Source organism: Sturnira hondurensis, unplaced genomic scaffold (assembly GCF_014824575.4).
Source record: "Sturnira hondurensis isolate 20B ecotype Veracruz unplaced genomic scaffold, ASM1482457v3 Scaffold0015596, whole genome shotgun sequence".
Taxonomy (NCBI): domain Eukaryota; kingdom Metazoa; phylum Chordata; class Mammalia; order Chiroptera; family Phyllostomidae; genus Sturnira; species Sturnira hondurensis.
Window position 1 is genome coordinate 13407643 of NW_028088227.1, and position 25022 is coordinate 13432664.

The 25022-nt window shown below is 45.4% G+C and overlaps 1 protein-coding gene across 2 annotated transcripts in view; it reads right to left on the reverse strand.

The window, feature by feature from the left end:
* Nucleotides 1-22889, reverse strand: part of TRAF3IP2 (TRAF3 interacting protein 2) — a 38434-nt gene extending 15545 nt beyond the window's left edge. Inside the window, exons 1-3 of one of the 2 annotated variants that reach the window (XM_037065058.1) lie at nt 22569-22888; nt 10332-11156; nt 1423-1612 (exon numbers count right to left, since the gene is read on the reverse strand). In XM_037065058.1, coding sequence (XP_036920953.1) covers nt 1423-1612; nt 10332-11148 — 1007 coding nt within the window. In that variant the 5' untranslated portion in view covers nt 11149-11156; nt 22569-22888. Of the gene's footprint in view, nt 1-1422; nt 1613-10331; nt 11157-22568 lie in introns of both variants that reach the window. The other variant, XM_037065059.1, reaches the window with a different exon arrangement.
* Nucleotides 22890-25022: the final 2133 nt, after the last annotated feature.

Here is a 25022-nt window from a genome sequence, read left to right on the forward strand (position 1 = left end):
TGCGAGAGCCGCAGTGCTGCCGGCCACCGGGTTCCGGTTGTGCAGTGGCAGCGCGGCCGAGAAGGGCGGGCTCCCCAGTGACTTTCTGACCCTCTGCCTCTCTGACCGCAACAAAGGAAGCAGCCACTTGGTGCCCTTTTCCGTGGTGTTGCTCTGGGGTCTTCCCTGGACGCCCAGCCTCAAGTTTGCTCCTCCAACCTCCAGCAATTTTGTGAGCACCCAGTTTCCGACTGAAGCTCCTGTTTAAAGTAGCTGGAGTTGTTTTATTGAAGAAGGGGACTCATTTTTTTCTTTGAAAAACCTCTGACCCAAATGTGGCACTATGTTAATATTTTAAAATTCCAGGTAGTAGGAACATGGATATGTCTATTCGTTTTGCGTCTGAGATTATTTTAAATGAAAACAAAGTGTTGATTGCAAAATATGAGTGTGTGCCAATTTTTAATAGACTATCATATTTTCATATTTTTACCCAAAAAAGGTTATCAGGAATTCTGAGATGTATGCAATAGGATTTTAAATAAAATTATACATAATCCAAACTATATTTCTAAAATTTGAACATTTGATGAAGTTATTTTTATTTTATATTTTTATTAAAACAGAGAAAAAATTCTATAAAACATGCCTTCTGCTAATGGGAATTCAGTTTCACATCTTTCTGCCATTAAATCCCTTTATCCCTAAAGTTGTTTGGTTGTTATAGAAGATAACAACCAACTCCTTTCATCTGAAAGGAGTCATAATTTGGGAAGCTCCATTTACATGAGTTTTTCCTACATATGTGAGATACATAAATTGAGAGAAAAGTGAAACTTGAAGAAAAATCAAATGACAACAGTGAGAAGAAAAATGAGTGATGTGTTAGACAATTGCAGGCAAGAAAAATCAGAACCGTTTTTCCGGAAGAAGTATAGAGACCTAATAATGGCGTTCAATACGCGCAAATACTTTTGTTATAAAAGAAAATCACAGATTATTTTCAATGTCTACTGGGAACTAATTGAATTTAAAACTCCAAAGTAAGAAATGGGTTTAAACGGGTACACAAACTAGGGGTATAAAAAAAGAACCTTTCGGAGGTGGAAGTCAGAGTAAAACTAAAACTCTGTTTCATGGGCTAATGGGCCAGGTGATCTGAAGTGCGACTCAGTGAGAATCAAGTGTGACTCAGCACCTTAACAGACTTTCTTTCAAGAGAATTTTGATCAGTCATCAGTGGCTTTGTAACTCTGATAAAGAGATTCTTGTCAGCCATCTTCCATTTCCTCCTGACCGGCAAAGTCTATGTGGGGTGCTCCACTGTGTGACTTGACCACTAAACGGAGGAGTCAAGCAGCAGAGTTTTGATGTACCTCATTTGCATTGGCACCATGCTTTTTCATGTTCAGACTGTCTGCAGGTTGGCCCCTCAATACTTACTGATACCTCGGGACCCCTGGGAAGGAATAGTCTCTTTGAGCGGGCCTCTCTTCGTCCCAGGGGCTGGGATAGTTCGGAATGACCTTCTGCACAGGGTGCGGGCCTCTTTCACTGGCTCCAGGTGGGGGCTGCCCAGGCAGGGCTGGTTGGATCACTCGCTGGTAGGCTGCCCGAGGGTAGTTGTGGCCATCTGTAGGCGAAGACAGCCAAGAGAACAGGAAAGACTGATTCTACCCGCTTTGTGTGAAAGGAGAGGTAAGTAAGCTCATTGGAAATGTTTGCCTTGATCCTGGCTAAGGATTCCAGATGTCACTTACCACCTCTCTGATGTTTGCCATATTCCTGTACTATCACTTACTTGATAGTTTTTATTAAATTGAGTCATTGTGGATGTTTTCTAAAATAAAAGCATCTATGAAATCCCGAGTTTGGTGTTCTATCGGAAAGCTCCACACAGGCCCCTATGTTAATAAGATACTTAGGATAATCCAACCATGAAGAACCTCTCCCACACCACCTTTCCTGCCGTAATTCCCCCAAGTTCCTAAAACCCAACGCTAGGAGAAATTGTCCCCATGATAGATACAGAATCACTACTTTTCTCTCTTTTTTCCCTGAGTGGACATTCACACACCGCTTCCTTTTACAAAGAAATAAATGAATGAAAACTGGGCTCATAGTGCTGGGAAACAGCCAACCAGTTGGCAATACCACCCAACGTTTTGGGTCCTGTCTTGCTAAAGCCCATGTGGACTTGAAGCCAGGTCAGTTCAGAGAGGGCAGGGCTTGGAGCACAGCCAGGCCTGGCCGTGACTTATGTGACTGTATAACCTAGGAGAGAGTTGGTCCCGCCAACCCTAGGAGCAGCAGAGTCTTAAGGGAGGAAGGGCTGCCTGCCTGTTTAGGTGAGAGAAGAGCACTGAAGGCCAGAGGATGGAAGCAGGGAACCTGGTACACCTGAGAGAGGAAGGCTCTGAGGGAACTGCCCAGGCCCAAAGTGGCTCAAGTGTGGGAAATCTGAGAGGTGGGGATGTGCCTTGGGGGTGGGCCCAGCCTGAGGGAACTGCAGAGAGCCAAGCGGGTAACCCTGCAAATGAGGCGTGAGCATCCCCTGTGAGCCCAGCATTGCCACCTCTGTCCACATAAGAAGTTGGGTGATCTGGGAGTCCTAGTCAGTTAGGGCAAGAAGGAACCCTGGTTTTCCAAAAATATATATGGTCTTTATCTTTTTTCTGGTTATAAAACGTAATAATCAAGTTTTCCTGTTGTAGGTAGGATACATGCAAGGTGAAATAAAACTTGCAAGCAAGCAAAAAAGTAACAGACAAGGTAGGTTGGAACCAGAATGTTGAAGGTGAGACTGTGGCTAATCATTGTATTCTTAGTTTGGGAAGGAGTCAGGAGCCATTGATGTTTTCAGGGGAACATTCAGAGGAATGATGTCCTTTAAACACAGAGCAGAAGAAAAAAACGTGTGTGTTCACTTGGATGGCTTCCTTGAGGTCGCCACTGTCCGGATGCAGAAAACTTGGCTGGGCAACTGTGGAAATGTGCCCGAGCCAGTTACTCAAGCATGGTCAGGTTTCCTGGATTCAATCTGTTGTCTGCTTTGACCTGTGACACTAGCCAGGTCCTTCCTGTCATGCTTACTCTGGCAAAAGTGACCATTCCCCTCCAGCCCAGGTTGCCTCCTGGCCCTGACTGTAAACCTTGCCCTACTATTGCTAAGGACTGGCCATGACATTGGGGGCTTAGGCAAGGGGAAATGGCTAAAAGGAACTACCTGGGTCTATCCCAGCCAAGTAAAGGAGACCATGACTTGGAGGGCATTTCCAAAGTGGGGAGACAGAGACCCCTGTGTTCTATGACAGGATACACTGCGCAGGTTTTGCTTTGACAACCTTCCTTGGACTGGTCAGATTATGTCTCAAAGGGTCCATATGGCAAGTTTTGGGCCAACAGGGCAAGTCACTACCGCTGCTCCTTTTTCCCAGATGGAAAAAGGCAAAAGACACCACTGTCATCAGGTCACCAGCCAGGGCCAGCCCTGCTTTCAGCTAGGTCAGGCATGAGTGGACCATCTACAAAAACAGCTGTACGTACAACCCTCCAGAGACCCCATCACACTTAAAATCCACCACAATGGGATCTTGGTCCTTCTTAATCTCTTACCTCTTCAATGCTCTCACACGCCCATGGAGCCCCAACTACCCTGGCTGTCTTTCTTCACCTTGAACACCCCAAGTTTGTCCCTACCTCTGGGACCTTCAATTGCCATCCTCTCTGCCTGGAATATTTTTGCCTTATGTCTTTACAAATCAACTTCTTGTCATTCAGGGCTCAGCTCAGATATCACCTGTTCCCCTAGTTGTCCTATCCCATTCTCCCCACCTCCATTTTCTTCACAGCACTTATGTGTTTGTTCAAGCAAGTATGACTCTTGCTTATCACCCTCTTGTCCACCTTCCCTTCTAGCCTCTAAATTCTATGAAAGCACAGACTGTGTATGTCTGTCATCATGTCTCCAAGCACAGTGTTGGCTCCAGGGGATGCTCAATAAATGAATGAATGAAGACTGAAGAGTCACAGTGTCCCATACAAGCCAACTCCACACACACACACACACACACACACACAGAAGCCACTCAGGATAGCACAACCTGCTTGCTAGGTCTTGGGTCTTCTAGATTACTCTCATCTGCTGTCCATTTTTTTCAGTGCCTCCCTCAGGAAGTAGGAAGAACAAAGACAAGGCAAAAGAAGAGAAACTTTGCCAGTGGCCTTGAATGTTTCTAATATTTGAAGCAAGTTTTGCTTCCCATATCCATTAATAAGTGGCTAATAAGGTTTTGTTTGCTTTAAAAGGACTACCAAGCTCTAATCATAGGGTTTGTTTCTTTTCCAGAAAGCGGATGTTAGTGCTGTTAATCAAAAGCCTTTGAATCAAGGTCATATGATTTCTAACAGATTATTTCCTGCACAACACGTTTTTGTCTCATAGCAACAAATCTTATCATTAAAATCACCAAGGCATGTGGGCTAAGTGTTTGATTAGCTGTAACTTCCATTTCTGAAATGGCCACCTGTGGTAAAAACTTAAGCCCAAGGTTTACATGAGCAGATGAAGTGATCCACCTCATCTATTTTAAAATTAAGGCACTGACAATATAGTCCTCTGTGCTGTCCTTTGATTGTTTAAAAAAAAAGAAATATTGAATAGGAGAGGATGTATCAAACATAAGCTTTCCTTTTTTTAAGTGGAATTTGGTTTTGTCTGGAATTTGGCTGTTTGTGTAGAAAAGTTGCTAAATAAAAACTATGTTAAACAGATAGGTGAATATCTTTCATTGCTCATTTTTTGATCATTTCAATGGCAAGCAGCATTTTGATGGAGTCTTGCTAGGTTAGCTGGGCTGCCACATATATAATAATGACGAACACTCATTGGGTACTTGCTACATGCCAAGCACTATTCTAAATTCTTTACTGAGGATTATAGACTTCAATGTTCTGTTTTCCTAAAGAAGTTCAACTGTGAATCAAATCCAAGTTTCTTACCCCTGGCCCTTACATCCCTCAGCTTCAGCATATCAAGTCTCTCCCTGCTTACCCTGCTGCATCTCTGCAGGCTCGCTTTTGGCATCTTAGCAAGCTCCCGCCTCCTTGACCCTCTCATCCTTCAGGTTTCAGCTCAAATGTGTCCTCCTCCAAAAGGCCTCCTCTGGCCAGCCTGTCTATTAATGCTTGTTCTAACACCTGGTTATCACTTCTACTTGTTTGGTTGGCTGATTTCTACTTACCTGTCTCCCGGTACACTGCAGAAGAAAAGACCATATGTTACAGTTACCAGTGTACACCCTGTGCCTAGCAGAGTACTTGGCCAATATTTGTTGAACAAATTAATAAAAGTTCTGTTTCCAAATCCCACTGACCTTCTGTTCTTGCCCCTCTCCTGTAAGACAATTAGAGATGGCCTTTCCAATGCTGGATGCCTCAGAGACTGCACTCATGATTAGGGATCACTCCTCTGGGATATAGGGAACAGGTTTCTTTTTATTCATTCAACAAAAACTATTGAATTTCTATGACTGGACACTTGGTGAAGACAGATAAATAGCATACAGTTCCCTTAAGTAGCCCAATATAAATGGAGAGAGGAAGAGAAAATCTGTGTGTCCGTGGGTGTCTGTTTTGAAACACAAACCCACACTCGTTAGTGTGTGAAGAGAGGCGTGCAAGTCAGCAGCCACCTACGTGGTAGATTTAAGAATTGCTGCCCAGAAAATCTCCCCCACTGACTTGTCCCCAGTGTCTAAAATCCCATCAGGAGAGTTTATTCTGTGGGCGATGAAGAATAGGAGGTGGTGGGTGGTGTGATATACAAATGATTTGTTAGCATGGTAGCTCTTCGATTCTGAGGCAGTGTTAATCACAAGACACAACACACATCTTAGAATAATAAATGGTGCCCAGAACGGTATGCTATTTGTCAGTCTTATGGCCCTCTTGGTCTGAGTACACACGGTCTTCATGTTACAGAGTTTTTACCACTTGGAATTTGTAATCCAAATCCTAATGAGGTTTTCCATTAGACAAAACATTCAACATTTTTCTTCCTTATTAAGAATGGTATTAAAAGAGTTTATGAGAGAGCAAATAAAATTTGATTTTCAAGTTGTTGAAAAACGTCATGATACAATGCACTTTAGTTAGGAAACAAAATGGCCAACATACACTGTTATAGGACCTCGCTCACTCCCGGCAGCTGGGGATCTGAAGGGCAACTCCTTTCCCCATCATGGCTTCCCCCCGGTTTGTCTTTTCCTTCCTTTTGGCTGTGCCTGCACTCCAGCCCACAGATCGTCATTTTGGGGGGGTCCACATGAGCAACAGTAGGTATGTATCCATTGTTTTGTTCAGTCTCCTTGGTAGATAAAGCAGGAGTTTCATAAAATAAGGGGCTCTTTAGACTTCATATGTCCTTTTTTCCTAATTTATTTGTATTGCGGGTTTCATTTGATTGCACGGCCATGATCTCTACTCTGGTGGCCTTTCCCAGAAGGATTCTCAGGCCGCCTTCTGCAATGGTTGGGGGGAGTAGGGAACACAAGCTTACTTCCACTCTTTATTCTCACTTGCTTTGAAAACTTTTTTTTTTCACATGAAAGAGGAGACCAGTAACCATTTTGGCTTTAACTTTCAAAAGCAAAGATATGCCATTTGCATGGTGATCATTATTTATTTATATTTTCATTAACAGATGAGGAAGTAATGCTCTTCCAAAGCCGAGTAGAACCACGTAGCCATGGTTTCCAACTGCACGAGCATCCCTTAGGTGAACAGTTCTTTTGAAGTGGTTTTGTTGGCAATTAAACGCAGTTATAGCCCCGACATGAAACTAAGCATTGTACACATGCTTTGAATACTTAAAATGTGTGCCAGCAAAAAGAAGCTGGAAGTCGAGGAGCTCTCTACAGAGCTGTGCTGCAGGATTTTAATTTAAATAATAACAATAATGAAGAGCTGCTAGTTATTGAGGGCTTACTAAAACCCAGCCACGTTCCTAGTATCTTTAATTCATCGTCTTATTTAATCCTCACAGCAACTGTCATTGAAGCCTTTGCTATTGGGGCCTCATGACATATCCTGGGCTTGCATTGCTCTGGAGAAAAACCATAAACACTGGGCTTCCTTGACAAAAAGAACCCATCCCTGACCGTCTTCTCCATGATCAGATGCCCTCGAGATATGGGCCAAGGCCCACTTAGGGTGAATTAGGGGGAGCTACCCTATATACTCTCATTTCCCCTTATTCTCCTTTTTTCTTTCTTTTACTTGTTTTTCAGTTATAAAAGTAAATGTATCAACACTGCACGTTTTTCCACTTAATCTTTTTTTAATGTCAGAATGTGTACTTTACTCTGTAATAGGGGCCTAGTCGTCCACTGTATAAGCCAATCAGCTTCCTTCCCTGTCCCCTCAGTGACAGGAATCTTAGTTTTCATTTTTACTCTAGTGCAACAGTGCTTTGGTAAACATCCTCGATCATGAATTTTCATGCATTTTCACATGCTTGTTCAGTGTTTCTGCAGCACGGACTCCCACAAGTGAGGCTGCAGGGCCGAAGAGGAAGCACATTGAAGTTTTGCTGACTAGAGAGGGTGTCTCCCGGAGGGTCGTGCCCATCCCCCGTCCTGCCCAGAGCAGCTGGGAGTGCTCCTTCCTGCAAACCCCACTGCCGCTGGCTGCCGCTCAGGGCTTTTAGTTTCTGTGCACCTAATTAGGAAACACGTATCTCTCAAATTTTTGTGCATACAAACTTTTCTCAAATTCAGTAATGTTAGGCTTGGTTCCATATGTTTATTGGCTATTTGTATATTTTCTGTGAACTGTTCCCTCTTCCTGTCCAAGTTCTCTCCTCTCTGCCTTTCATCGCCTCTCTTCACTCCCAGAATCCCAGGCGGCCCCTCCCTCCCGCCCCTCAATAGAAGCAAATAATACAGAACGCAAAGGGAAGGGATCTGATGAAAGGAACTGGGCTGTGAGGTACTGGAGGCTAAAAGCGTCCCCAGGCAGGAGTGTTTGCAGTTTAAAAGAGCCTGCCCAGGCCTATCTCCAAAGACTGGACTCTTAATGGTGCCAGTTTAGGCTTCAACAGGAAAAATGTTTTCAGACAGGAAGGTCTTCCTGGGACCCTCATATTCCAGTGAGTCAAAGCTTCCTCTGTCTACCACTGTGAGGCTTTCTCCTGTTAGGAGATAAAAGTGACCGCTTGGGATTTAGTATCACTAAGCCCTTGACTATTCACACATCTACACATTAATCTAAGGGACTAATCAGAGATGCAGGTAACTTATGTACGTAATGTCTGTTACATCATTGCTTATTGGATAAAAAACTGGAAACTCTTTAAAATGCCCAACAATGGAGAATAAAACAATTCAGTAGTTTCATCTGATGAAATACTATCTAGCATTTTTAAATGATGCTAGAAGGGCACTGAATGTCCTTGGGAACTAGTTTGATTTGACGGTAAATGTATAAGCAAGGAAAAAAGAAACAGAAAGAAATGTGTCAAAAACTCAATAGGAAACTATATTTGGGCAAAGGAAACACAAACTGAACTTTGGGGCATATTCCATTTCTGAGGGTAAACAAATATTACTGTTGTGATCAGAAAAATTATCTTTAAGTGCAGATAATAAATGTTTTTAAAAAGTAGTTTATGGTATTCTCACAAAGTATTACCTTTTAACCTGGAAATCGTTGAGAAACAAAGGCAACCCTGTCTAGGTTTGTTTCTCTCGCTTAGGGAACTCCAGCCGCTGCGTGTGCTAACGCTGGGCACGTAGGGCAGGCGGTGGCGCCAGCGGTCGGCTCCCAGCACCCACCACCCTGCATCTCACTTTTGGGCCTCAGAGGCTCTTTCTCCTCAAGCCCCGCTGTTTTTGCATCTCCTGGCCTTTCTCTGAAAGTCACGTTCCTTCTTACCTGTTTCTTTCAAGTTAAATTCCTCTATTTCCTTCCTTTCAAAAAATTAATTACTTATTGCTCTAATCACTTTAGGGAGCTTTATACTAAGTGTACATGCACAACATGTAAATTGTGGTTTATACAGCACTTGTAATTCTTTCTATAATTTACTTTAAAACTAGGTGTCAGGCCTTTGGAAAGACTCTTCCTGTACCACTCGAATTGCTTTTGGTACAGTGTTTATTTGCTAAGAGAAGTATCCTATCTCAGAGCCCTGTGTTTGATCTGTAAAGTCCTATTGTTATTTTTCAGTGGCCTCGGTGGAGATTTAATACCAAGGATTATGATGAACTTTTTATCTCAATTTAAGACTATATCACTTTCAGAGATGCTTAATGTACTGATGCATATTATTCATTCATTCACTCATTCATTCATTCAGAAGTAATTTACTGAGAGTCTGGTATATGGTGGTCACTGTGCTAAATGCTGGGGAATTGTGGATTGAAAATACATCTTACTGATGTGCAAAAGCTTGCATTCTGGAAAGACAAGTGGACATACTGGTTATTAGGTGCCCTGACAGGCAGAAAACAAGGATACAGAGAGCCTAAAGGAGGAACTCATCTAGGGAGGTTTCCAGAGAGAACACTTGAGCTAAGTCTTAAAAGATGTACATAGTGGTGGTTGTGTAACTCTGTAAATATACTACACAATTCATTGAATTGTACGCTTAAAGTGGGCAAAAGGTAAACTTTGCAGCATGTAAGTTAGATCTCAATAAAGCTGTTTAAGAGAAAGAAGAGGTGTGGAGCTGGGTCAAATGCACAATAAGGGGAAGAACATCCTGGACGGGCAAATGCCTGGGGTGTGAAACAGCCAGGCCACTGCTGCCCTGGGGTGTGGCTGGAAGACAGGGCAGCGGTGGGTGGCTGCCGTCTGCTAAGGGACTGAAGCGACGGAATCACAGGAGCAATGGGATCTTCAGGTAATGGAGTGAATCCAGAGTCCCGGAGACATTCTGATCTGGGGACTGAAGGCCCCTTTATCTGCCAAATCTGAGAGGGGTAGGAAGCATGCAGAGGAAGAGCCCAGATGCCCAAACATTAAGACAACAAACAAGTTCTCTAGAAGTCTTTTGGGTCATCTTCCTGCCTCTAGGCAGGTTTCCGTTAAACTAACCTAGGCAGAGGAAAACCTCTTTGCTTTTAAAGCTTATTCTAGAGAAGCAGGCTCCACGTAGGACAGGTTTTGGGTCACGATAAAGCATTCTTCTACAGCTCCTTGCGAATCCAACCGCACACAGAAGGCCCTATGGGAAGCAAATGCCCTCCCTGCATTCTGACCTGTCCGTGCTGATCTGCGGATACGAGGCATTGACCTTGTTTACCCAGTCACCCAGCCCAGAATGTTCAGAAGAGGGAAGGCTCACTTACGTGGCACCTGGTGGTGGGGGCCTCCAGGACAATGGTACTGATAGTTCCACTGAGCGTGTGGGGAAGGGTGGGGAGGCAGCATCTGTGCACACGCTGGAGACCTCTGCGGTCCAAATGGATCGTACTCTCTGGACCTGAGAGGTCTGGGGAGGTCCTGGGGGTAACATGCCGAAGTGAGGGGCAGGGGCCTTTCCAGCTGCCTGATGCCCAGGACGTCCCGGGGCTGGGAATCATACCCCGTGTCTATCGTCGGCAGATCTGGGGCCGCTCGGTTCCTGTGGAGCTGGGGCCGTGGCACCATCCCTTGGCTATGACCTGAGGAGTCTGCTAAGGCATTCGGTAAACTTTGATCTGATTTGTGTGAGTCATGGCCAGTGTCAGGAGAAGCTGCTGAAAGCCGAGATCCCAGCCATTGATTATGTTTTTCCGTAAATAAAAACTGATGTTCTGGTGGTAGGGCTCCAACCACAGATTCGCTGGCTGCAGAGCAGTCAGAGGGCAAATCTTTGCCTGGGTCCAGATGTCCCCTCCAGAAGCTGTCTTCACCCTCTGCCAGGACTTTGGTGCGCAGGCAGGTGATCTGCTGGGACACAGGCCGTTGGCAATTTGAAAGTTTCAGGTGTGGGTGAGCCTGAGAAAAGTTTCCTGAGGAACAGTCCGGGGTTTGGGGTGGGGACAAGATGTTGGGTGCTGTGTTCCTTGTATTTGGAGCAGGTGGTTCTGATTCCTCTTCCAGGGAATATTCTGGGATTGGTTTTAGTAACTGGCTCGGGTATGGTTCTGATTCATCAACCTCCACGGGAATGCTTCGGTTCATTCTAGTTTCTGAAAGAAGAGAAAATATGCCACAGCCTTAGGAGACAGATCATGTTTTGGAGTCCCTACTTTATGACCTTAAGGGACCTCATTCGAGATATGGTTTAAATTAACAGTAGTGTGACACCAACACACTTGTAGAGCCCCAATCACATAAAGTTGTTTGCTTATCCTTCAGGCAAAGGCACTCGTGATTATTAAGATATCTGTATCTGGACGGAGACTCAAAGAATGCGGCCGGACAATCATGCGGCAGACAGCACAGGGGAAGACAGACGAAAATCAAAGGCGGAGTGTTGAGGAAAGAGGACTGAGTCCTGCTGTGGGCTGCTTTGTGTGTGCTCACAGATGTACGGGATGTGTGCGGAGGAGATACAAGACAGTGTGGCACAGGTCGTCTCTGGGGATGGCATTGAGCTGGGGGAGAGATGTGAGAGAGAGAGAGTTTTCACCTTTCAGACATTCAAAATTTTGCTGTGTGACTATTGCCCAATCAAAAAAGGAAAGAAAAAAAAAGAAAAGAAATCCTGTGCTTAGAAGCACTGAGAAGAGGTCACCATGACATTGTCCACTGAAGGACTACAGGTTGCTAAGAGGACTTAATTTCCTCTGGCAGTGTGCCCTGCAATGAAGATAGCCGTGCGCATCTGGTTTGTGATGTACTGGCTGAACTAGCAAGCTTTGCTAAACTAGCCTTTAGCCCACAGTCCAGGTGATACTTGTTTTACCTGTGGAAATAGAACTCTTAATTGGCATAACAAAATGAGAAAGAAAACTGGCTCCCCTTGTAGATTGCGATGGTGCCCCAGGACGCCTAGGCTCAGGGGAAAGAAGACAGCTGTGAGTGACTGGAGGCCTGGGAGTGACTGAGGTCTGCGCTCCCCTCCCAGGCAGGAGCAGCTGTCCTGGGAGGAGACAAGGGCATGAAAAGGGAAAAAAATCCCAGAGGTTTGTTTGATGCAGGCCTTGCACTGAGCATACTTTAAATACCATGCACAGAAAGGGGTGGTGCTTGTGGGGGTGGGTTTTTAAATTCATATTTTGGATCCGTGTAGAATTTCAACCACAGACATTTACTGAGGGCTTACTGTGCCTAAAATCATGGGGTACTCAATAATTGTTCTAAGACAAGTTTTGAAAAATATGAACTCACCTTCTCCAAAGCCCTGTGTCTAACTCAGTGGCGACACACCAGCCTGCATTTTCAAATGCTCCCCCTCGGAGCAGAGGTGGGGCCTGCCCTTTCCCATCAATTTTGTCTTCACTGCCTGTAGAAAGGTACCTGGATCTGCCTCTCCACAGTGTGCCAGAGGGATGCTGACACTCTTCTCTTGCCCACACTTGGTAATGACCTCACCCATCTGCTGCACGTGATCTTTGTACAGTTCTCTAGCACAACAGAAAACTGTGGCTTCTCACTCCCGGCTGGCCCCCTCTCCCTGCCTCAGTCTCCTCTTTCTCTCCTTCCCAGGCTGCGCTCCAGGCTGTGTGGGTCCTTCTCCTCAGCTCTGCAGAAAAGAGACCTCATCACCTAAACTGGTTAGGAACCTACCAAACCCACAAATATTTCAACTATGTGTGATTTTTCAATGCTCGCCATCATTTTCCTTTCATTCTTACAATTTTCTACAGCTATGAAATTGGATATGCCGTGCAACATGTTCTTCAGCTGGTCAGGAAACAAAGGCGTTTTCTGAAGGGCCGGCCGAGCGTCGTGTAAGCTGCTAGCATCTGTGGGGCCACGGCAGATGGGAGGCTGGAGGGACATCACGCAAGCCCACTAGAAAGAGGACTAAATTCTCTCAACTATTTCTAGTGATGCGGTTCACTTTCGTCACCTGACGTTTACATTCTCCCTGGGTTTGTGAATACCATAGAGGTGCTTCCCTAATGTGAATACCAAATGTGAATACCATAGAGGTGCTTCCCTAAATGACAACAAAAAGTTGCAAATTCTACTCTTCTCCCTGAGGAGCCTTCAGGGGTTTGGAGGGAGCTAACATAAGAGGTGACGAGTGCGGTCATGTTACATAACTGGCAATCTGAGGCCCATTCTGTGGTAGGAATTCTACAGTGAAAACTGGTCCCTGGGATGGCAGTGAACCGGCGCAGTAATCAGCAGCCTCTCAGGAAAGGTATGGGATTAGTAATCCTTAAAAAAAAAAAAAAAAAAAGAGGTCCCTGATGTTTTAAGCATGTTGCTATCCAATAGTTAAATAGAAAATGATTATCAAACCCTGCTATGTGTCCAACTCAATGCTGTGTGTCTTCCCTAGGCATACGCTTAACTAAAATTTATTTACAACAGGTGGTACCTACAAGTGATGCAAAATTCAAGAGGACAAATGGGTATATAGCAAAAGGTAATCAAAATTATTTCTAAAGACATAGGAAACATATCCCTACTTTCAAGTTGCCTGTGGTCCAGACTGAGAGAGAAAACGAATGCAGGAAATCAAAGGCCCTACCTCAGGGCCTTTGCACTTGCTATTTCTACTTCTCAGAATATTCTTCCACCACATAGTGCATGGCTTGCCTGCTTTCTCCTTTAGGTCTTTACTCAACTGTCACTTTCTCATTTAGGTCTCCTTGGTTACCCTTTCAAAATTTTTTACATGCCCTTCTCATTCCCTCTCAACCTTGTTTTACTGTCCCCCCCTTAGTTATCATCATCTTACATACTATGAAATGTATATGGTAAACACAAACATCTACTACATTCTTTGTTTATTACGGCCCCTGTTTCCCCCTAGAATTTAAAGTTCCTGAGGGTGTGATTTTTGACTACTCTATTCACAGCTATATTCTCAGCACCTAGAACTATACCTGACACATAGTAGGAGCTCAGTAAATATTTGTTGAATGAATCAATGATTGATGTGTGCTTTGGAGAGGTGACAGACCTGTGTGGCTGGCAGGATCGCCGACAGTGAGGACGTCAGGATCCATGAGAGGTAGCAGGAAGTATTTGGTGGACCCAGTCCTCAGAGTTCTTCAAATTATGCCTTATGAGTATGCCTGCCTCTTCTTTGCTTTCTTCCTCTCTGATATTTATAAGTGCCCCAGCGTCAGCGCCATGCCTACAGGGTCCCACCCATGGTCAGAGTGGATGGCAACCCTCCTGGCAGAATAAAGGTGATTCTGCCACCCAGTGTGACAGGAACACGTGGTGGACAGCAAGGCAGCTGCTCTAGTCACGTGTCCTTGGAGTTCGACCCAGAACATCCCAAGGGAGAGGCACATGCACCTACCACGTGGGCCCCTCCCAGCCTGAGGCCCTCCTGAGGGTGTCCAAGAAGAGTTCCACAAAAATGCCACATCGGAGGACAACAGCAGATTAATGGGTTGAGCTGTGGTTCTAGCTCTTGGCAGGTTTATTTTTTGGTCTTTAATGTCAATATTGTAGAAATACTACACATTTAAAAAATCACTCAGTGACTCACCACTTCTAACCACTTCCATTCTCCCTATTTTATTTCAAGATTCTCCACATGATAACATGGTTGTAACCCTGGCACGGCCTTTGCTCCAGTCCCTAACAAGGGGTGGGGGGTGGGCTGGGATGGGAGTATAAGACAGAAAACTGTACTTGAACGATAATTAAATAAATTTTTAAAAAAAGAGGGACACTGGATTCAAGTAGAAAACTCTGTTTTCTAGCTATGACCTAAAGAAGGCTCTGACCCCCAAGAGGGATGGGAGACCTGCCAGCCAGGCCCCTGCAAGCTCTGGTGCCGGCACCGCCCTGGACAGGCCTCTCAGCACGAGTGCTGGGCTCCCAGCTCCAAGGCCTTCGAGAAGCTTGGGCCTGGAGGCTGCGTTTGCCTCACTGCAGCAGATCCCTACGGGGAGCAGAGAGGCTGGAGGTGCAGGGAACCCAAGGGAGTTTCTGGTGCAGAATCTCTTTCGGCAGCCCACAGTACAGATGCCCAGACTCCTGTATATTTTAGTTTGATTTCCACCCACCGGTAAACAGGTTCTTTCATACTTTGCCGAGGGAAGTGTAAGCTGTACAATTTGGTAGAAACTATTTGAAAAGCGTATGCCCTTTGACCTTGTAATTTCACCCCTAAGAATTTCCTCTACAGTGATATGTGCGTATCATGTGAAATGAAGAGGCCACAAAGATGGGCAATGGGACGGTGTTTATAATAGTGAAGACTAGAAACAAGCCGCGTGTCCAAAAAGATTCTGATTTTTTAAAAACTGTTGTCCTGTTGTACAGTGAATACTCTGTGACTTTTTAAAAAGGCCGAGGAAGGGCTGTGTGAACGCATGTGGAACTATCTCCAAGATTTATTGCGAAGTTAAAGAAAGAGCAGAGAGCGCGGCAGAGCACGCTGCCCTTTGTCCCGTCGGAGGCTGTGTCTGCGCATACCGTGGCGTGGGACTTCCAGAGCCGTGGCTGCCTCTGCAAAGGAGCTGGGGGCTGGGAATGGGGCAAGAGGGAGACTGGCTGCTTTTCAGAGCACTCTCTACCTTTCACATTTTGTGCCAACTGGCTACATGTCTACTTAAAAGATTTAAGGAAAAAGAGAAAAGAAAAAGGGGAAGCTCCACTAGTGATTCTGGTGTTCACAGAGATTAAGAACCAATGTGAATGTGGCATTGCTGAGACCACCCAGGAGCGTAAACATGTCCCTTAAAATATGAGACCAGTCCGAGGGGAGTGAGAACGTTTCCCTTGGGGGGAACGGGGTGGGTGCAAGCTAGGAACACAGGCTAGTCCCAAGTACACACGGCTAGGCTGAAACTAGTCGGGTTCTGACTCACTCTGAGCTGACCCAAGAGCCACTAATTTTCATTCTCTGGGATCTCACTGCCCTTTGAGCTATGAGCTCTGGTTCTTGCTCTTGGATCCTGACCCAGCCTTTCTTCAAATCCCTCTATCAGTTTTCTCTGTCCAAGTCTGTCTCTTTGGCTTCCTTTTTGCCTCCTTGGGCCTGAGACCTTTCTCTGACTCCTCTACTCTACCCCGGGGTTGCCTGATTTTGCAGATAAGACATCCCACGTGACAAGGCTCCCTGGTGTCCCATTCACGGAATTTCCCATTCTCTCTCTTTCCCATCACCCTGCTGAGGTGCTTCCTGCTCATGTCTGTTCCCAGCATCCCTTTGCTCCCTCGGTGTACCCAACTTCATTTATTCATTTCTTGAAACAGGGTCTATGACTCCTCACAACACTCCCTTTCTTATCCTAGAGTTCATTAAAAAGCTCTTTTGCTCCCCTCATCCCCACCCAATTCCTGCACATCCAGGAGAACCCATTTGGCCGTGTGAGAAACAGATCGCATACATTCATAACTAATTGTGGCTGTTGTCTCCCAGATGGGCTTACCCTGACTCAACATATATTTCTAGAGTGTGGGAAAATGTGCAATATGTAAAGGCATAGGCTCTAGAGTCAAACCTCCCAGGTTTGAATTATTTCTCTGTTGGCTGAATGATTGGGCGTGTGACCTTGTAAAAATTACTAACTTCTCTGGGCCTCATTTTTTCTCAATGGGAAAATAACAACACTTCCCCCTTAGGTGTGTGTGAAGACAAAAGAAGATGTTAACGCAGTGCTGACTCCAGGGCCTGGACTGTATCAAGCTCTCAAAAAATAAAAAGACTATTTTGTTNTATATTTCTAGAGTGTGGGAAAATGTGCAATATGTAAAGGCAGAGGCTCTAGAGTCAAACCTCCCAGGTTTGAATTATTTCTCTGTTGGCTGAATGATTGGGCGTGTGTGTGACCTTGTAAAAATTACTAACTTCTCTGGGCCTCATTTTTTCTCAATGGGAAAATAACAACACTTCCCCCTTAGGTGTGTGTGAAGACAAAAGAAGATGTTAACGCAGTGCTGACTCCAGGGCCTGGACTGTATCAAGCTCTCAAAAAATAAAAAGACTATTTTGTTATTATTTTTACAACAAATGATTGGGCTTTAGAACTCTTTCTATACTACGTTTGCTGGTTTTATACCTGGATGCAAACAACAGTGTATGAACCTAATGTTTGGAGACCTCATCTTTTCGAACTGACGTGCATTTCTGACACATGCGGTACGTATCTTCCCAATTGGTCCTTAAACCAAGCTAGGCCATGGGCGGTGCACTTGGTCCCACTTGACCATTCCTGTGTCAGACCAGGGGGCCAGCTTTGGCCTGGGAGTTTTAGTTTATTTATTGAACTTTGATGTCGATTATGCTGTTAAATCAAAATATAAACCTAATGAAATAGATATGCTTAAGCAACCTTGCACTTTGTTAATAATAATGGTTTATATTTATTGAGTATTAACTATGTGCCAAATACTGTTCCATGTGTTTTGCATGGATGAACTTATTTCATCCTCACAGCCACCCTCTTTGGTAGCTGCTGTCTGTCCCATCTTACAGATGGGGAAACTGAGGCACAGGGAGGTTAAGCAAATTTCCCAAGGCCCTACAACCAGCAAGTAGCCCCGATGGCATTGAAATACAAGCAGTTCAGCACTAGAGCCTGTGCACGTATCCATTTTGTATATCGTTCATAGAGCATTAACTTACACAGTAATTTGGTGGGGAGAAAAGGGCTCAGGGGAGCCGAGTAACCTGTAGAAGCTTCTGGAACAAATGTGTTTTCGAACCTTTCACCTTGAAGGTGAGGAGGTGTGAAAACAGGCTGCCTGTGTTGCATAAAGAACGGCCAGGCTGGGGACCTGTGGGGGCTTCCCCTCTTCCCCTCACGCTGGGAAGGCAGAGGATCCGGACGAGACTGCTGAGGCATCCTGATTGGAGAAAGGCACTTGATTGGATCTCATTAAATTTTAATCATAAACTGAATTCAAAATAAATTGAAAACTAGTTGACAGAGCACAAACAAAGGGTGATGATAAATGGTGATGCATCTAGAGAGGGGATAGCTTCCAGGGGACGCCTCTGAGGCAAGGACGGAAAGGATTTAATGAAGGTGTTGTGTCCCTGGAAGAAGACAAATAGCAGAGCAAGAAACAGAGGAAGGGCAGGAGTGAGCAGCCTGAGTAATTAATAAACCACATCACCAGCTCCAAGCAATCAAGGCTTGCTGCTGTAAGCCGGCTGCTTGGTTTTTTTTAAAGGCATTCTTTGGGTCAACAATAGGGTGAAGAGTCCTAGACATGCAGCATGAATATTTTCAGGTGAACTTTAAAAATAAATATATAAGTTTACAGCTAGGAAGATCCTCAGATCCAAATTGGGTCGGACACTTTCAACGACAGATACTCGAGGTCTTACTTCATTCCGCAGGGGGTAGTTTTCTTATGTGTCTGAAACTCATGGATTAAAAAAATCTTTAAACTCATTAGTGTTCTTTGTTTACTGCCCAACTGCATGCAAACTTTCACAACATCAGTTTGCTTAATAGAAGTTGGTTTTGAGTGAACTTGTTTGGCCCAGGGTCAAATTCCAGTGAAGAAATACTTCCAAGTTTACTTGCAGAATTTCCCAGACAGAGCAGTTCTTCCATTTGGTTTGCCAGAGGATTGGAAGCAATGGTGAGCCCTGGAGACCAGGGAACATTTATTGGCCCTTGTTCATACTGTGAACAGTATGACTCACGTCAGGCTAAAGGAAGCACAGCGTGACCTGACCTGATTTGAGAAAGGCTGCTCTTGAAGTCCTCTGAGCCATTACATAAGGAGCTGATAGACTAATGGGAATGAACTGTCTACGTCACGTTGAACATTGGTAATAAACATTAAGAGAACAACCTCAAAACAGCCCATGGGTTGTTTATTTGTTTGCTTGCTTGTTTCAGATATGATTTCTCCACACACACATTTGTGATTAATTCAGTCCAGAACCCAGGCAGAAGGACAAGAATGGGCAGAAAGGAAAAATCAGGAGAGAAAAAAGAAGGGATGGAAAGGAAGGAAGGAGAATGGAAGAGATGAGAATCAAGGAAAGTGTAGAGGCCTTAAAGGAAGTTTTTTTTTTCATTGCATTTAGTGGAAGAGGAAAGAGGGAGAGAGAGAGAAGAATAGAAACATTGATGTGAAGAGAATCATAAACTGATTGCCTCTTGTACGTTCCCTGACTAGGAATCAAACCCGTAACCTAGGCATGTGCCCTGACTGGGAATCAAACCTGCTTCCCTTCATGACCTTTTGAATTATGGAATGATGCTCCAACCAAATGAGCCACACTGGCTAGGGCTTACAACTTTTTTTTTTAAATTTGTTCTTTATTGGTGTAAGAGAGAAACACTTAAATAGTGATTTTTACATATCTGTGAGTATGGGCAATTGGAAGGAAAGGGAAAGAATGAACCCAGGAAAAAGGCAAGAGTGTTACAGATAAGGCAAGGTTTACAGGTAAACCAGGAGGGGTCTTAGCAGGCATAACGAAGTGGGAAGAGAGTTCAGGGATGGAGGGAGACCTGCTGACCCTGGGAGGGGAAGAAGGAAAAACACCGGGGACCTGAGTGCAGGAAAACAATGAGCCAGAGAAAAGCCAAGTTTCCCTCATCACTGAGGGAACTGCCAAGAGCCCACCCAGCCTAGGTCTTTGGGGTGGAAGGAAGGGGGGTACATTTGGGCTGAGGGGCTTGTCAGTCCCAAATAGCTTGATTTCAGCTGCCTTATCAGGGAACCAAGACAAACTAGCACAGAACTTAGGGTCCCAAGGGGGATGAAGGCCCACCCTCTCCCCCAGCCAGTGTACAGAGTCTCCAGGAAGGCCCGTGTACACGTCTGCAGGCGCAGAGCGAGCTGAGCGGTCAGACATGGAAGCACATGTGGCAGCAGGGGAGGCCTGCTGGGCAAGAGACACAAAGAATGTTGGAGGGAGAGAGGACAGCCTGGGTTTCGTGAACTAAAAATATCTCGGTGACAATGCTCTGGGAAGACATGAGAGAAGCCCAGGGGGAGGGCTTCTTGATTCCAAGCCTCAGAGGCTTTCACACCAAAGGACTGAAGGGTTGTTTTGATAGGGAAATGTGATCAAACATTAGGGGTCATTTCACGGGATCTGAGAGGAATTTAAAGTGTGATGTGCCTTCTCTGTGTTCTTTTCTGCATCGGTTGCCTTCCACTGACAGATGTTTTTAAAGACTAATCTAAAATTGCCCGCAGAAGAAAAATGATCTGAATTCAGGGTATTCCTGAGATTTCGATTCTATGGTGGATAAAAAAACAAATTTCATTTAGACAAACTACCTGCATAATCTATCTTTCTGAGTGTCTGTTAAAGAATGCCTGGAAATATGACTGCCTTCTTCTCTTCCTCTAATTTTTGGGGCATTTTAAAGTCACTCACTCCTTCATCCTGAGAGAAGGATGACATCCTGAGAGAAGGGCCCAGACATTTTCCGCCTTTGCACCCTCCAGAAGTGAGCCTCCCCGACTTGCTAGTTCCCCGCCCAGACTCCGCTTCCCGTCAGCCCACCCCGCACAAGGAGCAGAGCGTTTACCGCAGTGTCTAGCTCATCGTGTTCCATCATGGAATGACTAGGAGCTGCAGCACCAGACCAAGAGTGACTGTGGGTGGTCTTTCTGGATCAAAACTAGGCTGGCAGCCAAACAACAGTTTGCCTGATTTCAGATAATGGTGCATCAACATTTGAAAATAAAATCAGTAACCCATCACAAGTGACACATCTTGAAATTCCTAACCTCTCATCCCAGGGACCTACGGAGAGCCATCTAAAAACATGATGAGGATCATACCAGGCCTCGATAGTCCACAGAAACAGTGTAGCAACATCAAGGGCCCTGAGTCAGCCCATCCCAGTCTGTCAGGGCCTATTTGAACTGAACCGACAGAGAGTAATTGCCCAAAAGAAACAATAATGACAAAAACAAAAAACAGTGGTTTGGTTAAAAGCTTAAGGATTCTCCGTGTCTGCCATCTGATAATGTGTCCAGTCCTAGTCACCGCCCTTACGTGGTATTGGGATGTGCCTCCCAGCCTCCTTTTCGCTCCCATGGGAGGCCCCCCACACCGTGATTGGTCTAGCAGGGGAGTGGCTTCCAGCTCCAGCAAAGTCTGTAATGCAGGCTTCTGGAGCCAGGCTCGCCTGCCAGCTCTCTGGCCTGCCTTGGCTCTGGGCATGTGCTCTGGAGAGTTCTTCCTGCGTAACCCAAACGGGATATGAACTAATTCAAGAAAGCCCCATTTTCTCCTATTCAGCTGGAGCCAGGAATCCTGCCTGAATTCCAGGCAGCCCTCCCGCAGAGCCATGTGGCTGCCCAGCTTTCCCCAGCCGGGTGCTCCGACTTTTAGTTTACCTTTAGCCTTGAGAGCAGATGAGTGAAACAGAAATCAGGGCAGCCCATGTGAAAAGGGCCCTGGGCCCCTACGAGGTGTTTGACAGTGTACTGGGGGGCCAGTGGGTAGAAAAGAATTAAGAAACAATGTCCTTTTCCTCCAGGGACTAACCATCTAGCAGCAGGAGGTAAAATTAATATATTTGAAAAGTCAGTAAACAAAACAAGTCTTCTAAGACCACCCATTAGGGCTCCCCTCTGGGACTCCCATTACCAGAGTCTCATTTCCTTAGAATGGAATCCAGACAGCATCGTGTTAGTTCACCACCACCCTCTCACCCCCCACAAATTTTACTAATGAAGAAATCCAGGCTTAGGGAAACCAAAGTGAATTGCCTAAGTCTCAGAGCCAGCAAGAAGTGGAGTGGGAACTTGAAACCAAGTGTCTTGTCCTCTTTTTAAAAACATTTGGTCTCCTTTTTTTCCTCCTCATTTAAAAATATCCCCCTATTCTAAGAGATCATCTTGAACTTAAAAGATACATGAAGCATGATGACCTTTTAAGATAAGTAGCATTTTCCCCTCATTTTCCCTAAGGGCTCTGTCCAGTGTCAGCAAATGTCTGGGGTTGTGGGAGGGAAGGGCTGCTGGAGGGGACTGAGGTGGCAGCCCAGAGCCAGCACGGGGCTGAGCTGAATTTCTGGCCCAAGAATGCAGTGTTAATTTTTTCCCTGCATGAAACAGGGATCAAGTAAACGTGGGAGTTCGCCTTTCCACCTCTGCTACTGACGAATTCTGGGGCTGGAAGCCAATGACTCAATCTTTGCCGGCCCCCCGCTCCTTCCGTGGGGAAGTGGGGCTCAAATGCTTCACCCAAACTTGTGGGGACACTAAGTCCTCAAACAAATGGTTCCCAGGCAGCACTGAACCTCCCCCCCACTCCGGTGTGGGCGCCTCTGCCCCCCAAAGAGTCAATCTCCACTAGCGTGTCTGAAATACTAAACCATCAACACTTTCTCTTTCTCGAGGCAGAAACTTAACTGTCATATTCCCAGCCCAAGCTGGTCTCTACAAGACCAAGGTAGAAGTGGGGAGAGGTGGACGAGAGTAAGGCAGAAGATGTCAGTAAAAGTGAAAAACAGCCGGTTCTGAGAGTGGGTCAGTGGTTCAGAAGTAAGGCTAGGGAGGCAAAAGGCTGAACAACTTACCTTCACACCCCGGCGGGCAGACCTTGGCTGCAGGGTGGTCGTGCTCTCTCCTTCCCCTGTCCCTCTACCCGGGCCAATCCTGCCGCCCTCCACCCTCTCCGGGCCCAGGTAAGCAGTAGAACAGGCTCCGAAGCAGGAAGTGGAAGTTGTATGCAAATTTCTACCGAGGCTAGGAAGCCTCAGCTCTAAAATATCCCTGTGGGCAGTGAATCAACAGCTGAGAAGTCACTTTATTTCTTAAAACAGAAACCTCCTTCATTCATGAGAAAAGGCCACTGACCAATTACGCTGCATTTTTGTTTTCATCACCCAGCTGACTATGTGCTGGGGAACATCCCGGGGCCCTGGACTTCAGTGTTTCGTGACAGCACCCCAGCCTGGGAGGTGCCAGGGGAGGGCATCGTACTTGGGTGTTAAAATCGGTTATTCATTAGCAGTTCTGAGGCTATTGGGAACATAGAGTGGGGAGGAGTATAAAGCAAGAGTTTCTTAATATTTCTAACTGCTCTTAAAACATCACCATTTTCTGCCCTTAACGTATTACCCTGTGAGCAGGCACACACACACACACACACACACACACACACACACATACACATACACACACACACACACACATGCACACACCCACGCATGCAAACACACGCATATTCTTCCCCATTGACAGACGTGAAGAAATGACTACTTTTAAGAAAACACAGCCCTGGCCAGGCAGCTCAGTTGGTTACAGCATAGTCCTGATATGCCAAGGTTGTGAGTTTGATCCCTGATCAGAGCACGTATAAGAATCAATCAGTGAATGCATAAATGAGTGGGACAACAAATCAATGTTTCTCTCTCTCTCAAGTCAATCAATTAAAAAAAAAACAAAATAAGAAACAAAAAACACACACATACATACTTGTGCAGTTTTCATGACCTCAAGCGTATTTCCCCCTCCCTTTCCTTTTTAATCAATAGCCTACAGAGTTCTTTGCTGAAGGAGATGCCCCACATGGGACGAAGGGGCAGCGGAGTGTCATGGAAGCTGCAGTGGCCGGAGCTCTGGAGTCAGAGGGATCTCGTGGGAGTTCAGTTGTGCCACTGGCCAGCTGGGTGCCACATCTGGGTCCTGGGCAAGCACACTGTGCTCCTTGTGCAGGGGAGAGGCCCTAGGGCACCCCCAGCCAGGCCACAGGGTCCTGCTCCAGCGAGCCCTGGGAAGCGGGTTGCTCTGCGTTCTGCAAACAGAGGGAACGCTGCTTATTTTCAAATAGCATGTTCAGGTCATCTATGTTTTGATATACCTTTACAATGGAATATCACACAGCTTTTAAAAATAATAAACATTTACTTATGTATCTATTTCTTTCTACAAACTATCATGGGAAAGTGAATATTATTTAATGAAAAACACGATCTCATCTTTGCCAATATAGGTGAGGCCTGTCCAGAAAGTATCCAGCTGTGTACTATGAAAAATAGAGGCATGTATTGAACAAGATACAAGAAACATTGTGGCCATAACAACGATGCCTCAGCCTCCCGCAAAGTGAGCATCTTGGGACCTCACACAGTTCTCCCACTCGTTTTTAGCTGCCCCACTGTATTTTCCTGAATCTTATCCATGGTCTGAAATCTCTTCCCTTTCAAAGGTAATTTTAGTTTTGGGAAAAGTCAGAATTCACAGGGTGCCAAATCTGTAGGGGGGCTGAGTCACCTGGGTGATTTGCAGTTTTGTCAAAAAACTCTGCACGAGACATGATGCATGAGCAGGCACGTTGTTGTGATGAAGCTGCCAATCACCAGTTGCCTGTAGCTGCAGCCTTCTGAATCATCCGAATAGTTTCTACAGATGAATGTTCAAACTTAATGAAAAGTTTGATACAGATCTGTTGCTCTCCTCCCTCAGTCATTTTGAATGTGATGGCCACATGCTCACTCAACAGCATCTACCACCCCCACTGATTAGTGCAGCGAAGTTGTCATTGTTCACACATGCACATTCCAATCCACTGTCCTTGGCTGCGAGGTTACATCGATGTCACACAAACTGTTCTCGTTATATTAACAATGGCTGGACTTTTTCCAGACAGACCCCTGTATAACAGTAAACACACAGTAGCATATACCTACATAGATTTGTTTGTTCACCACTGACCCCAGCACCTACCTAGCACGCTGCCCAGAACATAGTAAGCAATCCCTATATATCTGACAAATGGCCAAAAGTGACAGAAATTTCTAGAAGAATGCATGTTAAGTGGACGTCACCTCCAGGGAATAGGATTGGAGGGTCTGAATGAGAATGAAGGGCATTTATGCTCTACACACATGTTTCCCCCACAACAAAATATAGCACTTCATTCATTAAAAAGAATAAAGGTTTTTAGGCCCTGGCTGGTGTAGCTCAGTGGATTGAGCACAGGCCTGCAAACCAGAGGATTGGAGTTTGATTCCCAGTCTGGGCACATT